At 35.5% G+C, this 4,762-nt stretch overlaps 1 protein-coding gene across 1 annotated transcript; it reads left to right on the top strand.

Annotated features, from left to right (window-relative positions):
- The first annotated feature begins 1,098 nt into the window (after window positions 1–1,098).
- AOS (allene oxide synthase) lies at window positions 1,099–3,012 on the top strand. Its single transcript, XM_079087833.1, has one exon. The coding sequence runs from the start codon at window positions 1,151–1,153 to the stop codon at window positions 2,747–2,749; it is 1,599 nt and encodes a 532-aa protein (XP_078943959.1). The 5' UTR covers window positions 1,099–1,150; the 3' UTR covers window positions 2,750–3,012.
- The last annotated feature ends 1,750 nt before the right edge of the window (window positions 3,013–4,762 follow it).

Here is a 4,762-nt window from a genome sequence, read left to right on the forward strand (position 1 = left end):
TTCACGATCCTCAATCGAGGCGAAGTATAAGGCAATGGCCTCTACAGTCAGTGATATCATCTGGCCGCGGTGGTTGTTGAAAGACATTGATGTCCATTCTACTAGATCTACGCCTTTCATTGTGATAATCAAGCTGCTAGAGACATCACAAATAATCCAGTTTTTCATGAGAGGACCAAGCACGTGGAAATGGGTTGTTATTTTATGTTTGAACGAATATAATCTAAGGAAATAAAAATTGTGAGTGTCAACACCATCAATCAAATTGTTGACCTCTTCACCAAAGCTTTGGGAACTCAACAACTTCAAGTTTTGTTGGACAAGTTGGACGTTCGAAATCTACACGCTCCAACTTGACGGGAGTAAAAGAAACATTCCTTATTTTAAGTGTTTATCTTAGAATCGGATTTGCCTATAGTTATCCTTATCTATTGTATTTTAAATTAGTTTTCTTGTTTCGTTGTTGATCAAGGATTTCTTCATGTATTTAAACTTTCGATTGATGAATGAAAAGTAAGATACTGAACCATCAAAACTTTTACATATTTGCCCTGAACTCTATACAACATCACATGGCATCATAGTTTCTTTTTAACATGCAGCCGTACTCATGTAATTTCATCTATTAAATGATGTTTAGATCAGTCTCACAGTACACTCTATCTTATAAAAAACGTGTTCCATAAAATAAATTATAAATGTTTGTCATCACTTTATATAACCAAAAGTAGGCTGATTTCTTTCAAGTGGTGGCGTAGAATTTGAGGTTAAAGTTAGAACATTACAAAATGCTACCTTTAAAGTAGCTCAAATTATTAATGTATGAATTCAACGTGCCACTTTCTATAAAAATAAATGGAGCACTAATGGAAAATAAACAATTAAAATAATTGCATAGCAAATGCGTACCACATGTTCTGATTGTTATTTATTAAAGCCAATGTCACTCGTCCCCACGTCAATTTTAACGTCTTCCTAGTCAAACGTACAACCATTTGATGCATGTACATGTTTTTCTTGTTAACTTGTACTCGTTTGGTCGGTTGAATTGACATTTTTCACCCTCAACTTTCTATATAATCTCAACCTTACCCAAGTTTTAAATATCAAATTCTCAACATTCGAACTTAGATTTGGTCAATAAACAAAAATGGCGACTTCATCTTTAGCTTTCCCTTCTCTCCACAACCTGAATCTTGATGTACCCAAGACAAACCCACGTCGACGCGCCACCGCTGTCCGACTGATCACTGCCTCCATCAAAGACTCTGTTCCAGTTCCACCTCTTTCTGCCACCTCGGCGGATGTAGCTCCCACCGTCAGCGGCAATTCCACCACCAATCTCCCTCTCCGGCAAGTCCCTGGCTCTTACGGCATTCCATTCTTTCAACCCCTTAAAGATCGATTTGAGTACTTCTATGGTGCCGGCGGACGGGATGAATTCTTCAAGTCTCGGATTCATAAATTTCAGTCAACGGTGTTTCGTGTCAACATGCCACCTGGTCCGTTCATCGCCAACAACCCGAATGTCGTCGTTCTTCTTGACGCCAAGAGTTTTCCGACGCTGTTTGATGTATCTAAAGTCGAAAAGAAGGATTTGTTCACCGGGACATACATGCCGTCTACTGAACTCACCGGCGGCCACCGTGTCCTCTCGTATCTTGACCCATCGGAGCCCAAGCATGCTCCGCTGAAAAATTTGATATTTTTCATGCTCAAATCTTCCCGAAGCAGAGTTATGCCGGAATTCGAAGCGACATACAGTGAACTCTTCGATGAGCTTGAAGCAGAGTTAGCACAAAAGGGTAAAGCTTTTTTCAACGACGTCGGCGAACAAGCAGCCTTCAGGTTTCTTGGTCGGGCGTATTTGGAAACCAACCCGGAAGTAACAAAGATCGGAAAAGATGGTCCGAAGTTGATCGGGTCCTGGGTTTTATTCAATCTTGGACCTTTGCTCCGCCTTGGACTTCCATGGTTCGTAGAGGAACCTCTCCTTCATACTTTCCGGCTGCCTCCTGCCCTGATTAAGAAAAACTATCAGAAACTTTACGAATTCTTCGAATCCTCTTCGTCTCCGATCATCGAACAAGCAGAAGCTTTAGGGATTTCAAAAGACGAAGCGGTTCATAACATCTTATTCACAGTTTGTTTCAATACTTTTGGGGGGATCAAGATTTTGTTTCCCAATACACTGAAATGGCTCGGCCGCGCCGGAACTAATTTACATACCCAGTTGGCGGAGGAGATCAGAGGTGCAATCAAAACCCACGGCGGAGGGAAGGTGACCATGGCGGCGATGGAGCAGATGCCCTTGATGAAATCCGTCGTCTACGAGTCCCTCCGAATCGAACCACCAGTGGCCTTACAATACGGGAAAGCCAAACGTGATCTGACGATCGAATCACACGACGCCATTTTCAAAGTGAAAGAAGGGGAAATGTTGTTCGGATACCAGCCATTTGCGACCAAGGATCCCAAAGTGTTTGACCGGGCGGAAGAATTTGTTCCGGATCGGTTTGTGGGTGACGGCGAGAAGCTTTTGAAGTACGTGACGTGGTCAAACGGACCGGAGACGGAGGGTCCAACGGTGGGAAACAAGCAGTGTGCCGGAAAAGATTTTGTGGTGATGATTACTCGGTTGTTCGTCGTGGAACTCTTCCGCCGGTATGATTCTTTCGATATCGAGGTTGGTGCTTCTCCGTTAGGTGCCAAAATTACATTAACGTCCCTCAAAAGAGCTCGGGTGTGATTTCTTCTTCATGGAGATCGCCGGTGTTTAGTCTGCAAATTTCCGTCGGTGAGGGTAATTTTGGAAATATTTATTTATTTTTGATGTCCACGTTTCAGTTTAGTCTTCAAATAGGACTCAACTAAATATACTTGTTTCAGGAAATATTTGCTTACTAGAATTTGTTTCTCTTGTTTTTTGGTATAGTATTTGATTTCAATTGGTATGAACTGGATATACTCCTTACAATTGTTTTAATAGAAAGTTTGATATGATGTTGACAATTTGTAACAATTAAATAAAAAACGAAGCTTATTGAATATTGAGCATAAAATATGCCAAATTCACTACACAAAAGAGATCAAATAGTCGGTTATCATTGTGAATCAAAGCATATGCAATATATTGGATCCTTCAATCCATACACCCCATCCGGTTTTGGGATTTTTGGAATTGAGTTCTCGGTTTGGATTCTCGATTTTCTGATTTGCATTCGTAGGCTTTAGGTTTTTCTTTTTTCGGGTTCAAACTTAACCAATTAAAGTACGTTACTATAAATCAACTATGATATAATCTAAATCTATAGAACATACTTTCAAAGGGCGATAGCTATAAACAAAAAATAAAAATAAAAAATCACAGATATAACACACAGATTTTTATAATTGATAATGAGTTTAAGGTTAACTTTATACTTCATTGAAATTTGAAACTATAATTTTTGAATAGAAACAACATGAACAAAAATGGGAGCACCAAACCATAAAAGTAATGGTAGTAATTAGGATTCTTCATCATTTTGAATTTTTGATAAAAACCGAATTGTAGAATTGGATAATCGGATAATTTGGATCGAATTATATATAAGTTTTATATATTCAGAATTTTGGATTGGTTTTCAACAAAACCGAAATATTATTTTCGTTTTCGAAATGGTTTTGGTTTATGAAATAAAAACCGTATAACAATGTTTTATTTATTTAAAATTTAATTTTGTCATATATATATATATATATATATATATATATATATATATATATCATGGTTGCAGAAATCGGGATTAATCGTTTGGCGTTCTCCAACCATCGAGGATTAAGCCATTAATCGGAAATTTAGGATTAATCGGGTTTGGCGGGATTAATCGGCCTTGGCGGGATTAATCGGTCAACAAAAGTCAACAAAAGTCAACAAAAGTCAAAAAAGTCGAAAAAAGTCAAAAAAAAGTCAAAAAATGTCAAAAAAATTTAAAAAAAAAAATTTTAAAAAAATTCAAAAAACCAACTTTTTTTTTTACTCCAAAATTTTCAAATTTTCAAAATGTCAAATATTATACCAAAATGTTCATATTTTAGTATTTCCAAATTACAATTTTTCTTATTTTCTAATTTTGAAGTACTTTTTTTTCTTAAGATATATTAATATTTAATTAATTTTAATATTTTATTAATAATCTATGGTCCCCGATTAATCTCCGCCAAGACCGATTAATCCCTTAACACCAGTCGACCGTCGAACTACCGTGGAGCGATTTTTACAACCTTGATATATATATATATATATATATATATATATATATATATATATATATATATATATATATATATATATATATACATTTACTAATTTACAAAATTGTTTTTTTAACATATTAAAAAATCTCAGTCAATAAAAAACCTTACATATTTTTTTATCTAAAGTTTTTATATGTAAAATATAAAATTATAATATATTGTTTAGTGTTTGTTTATAAATTTTAATAACAACTAAGCAATTTGTTATTATTTTTTTGTTGAGTTTTCTAATATTTAAGTTATATATATATATATATATATATATATATATATATATATATATATATATATATATATATATATATATGGAAAATACCGGGTATAGACATTATTTGGGGCTGAATTCCAAAATATAGACACAAAAAAATTGAATTTCCGGGTATAGACATGGATTCTGCGGAGGTAGCTCTGCGGAGCTCCGGGAAATCCACTGTAGCTCCGCGGAATGACAAAATCGTAAATA

This window comes from Lactuca virosa, chromosome 1, assembly GCF_052849685.1.
Source record: "Lactuca virosa cultivar CGN04683 chromosome 1, Lactuca_virosa_CGN04683_v6, whole genome shotgun sequence".
NCBI classification, from domain to species: Eukaryota; Viridiplantae; Streptophyta; class Magnoliopsida; order Asterales; family Asteraceae; genus Lactuca; species Lactuca virosa.

Bases quoted from the DNA above. Each gene is read 5' to 3' on its own strand.
- AOS (XM_079087833.1), top strand. From the start codon at position 1,151: ATGGCGACTTCATCTTTAGCTTTCCCTTCTCTCCACAACCTGAATCTT.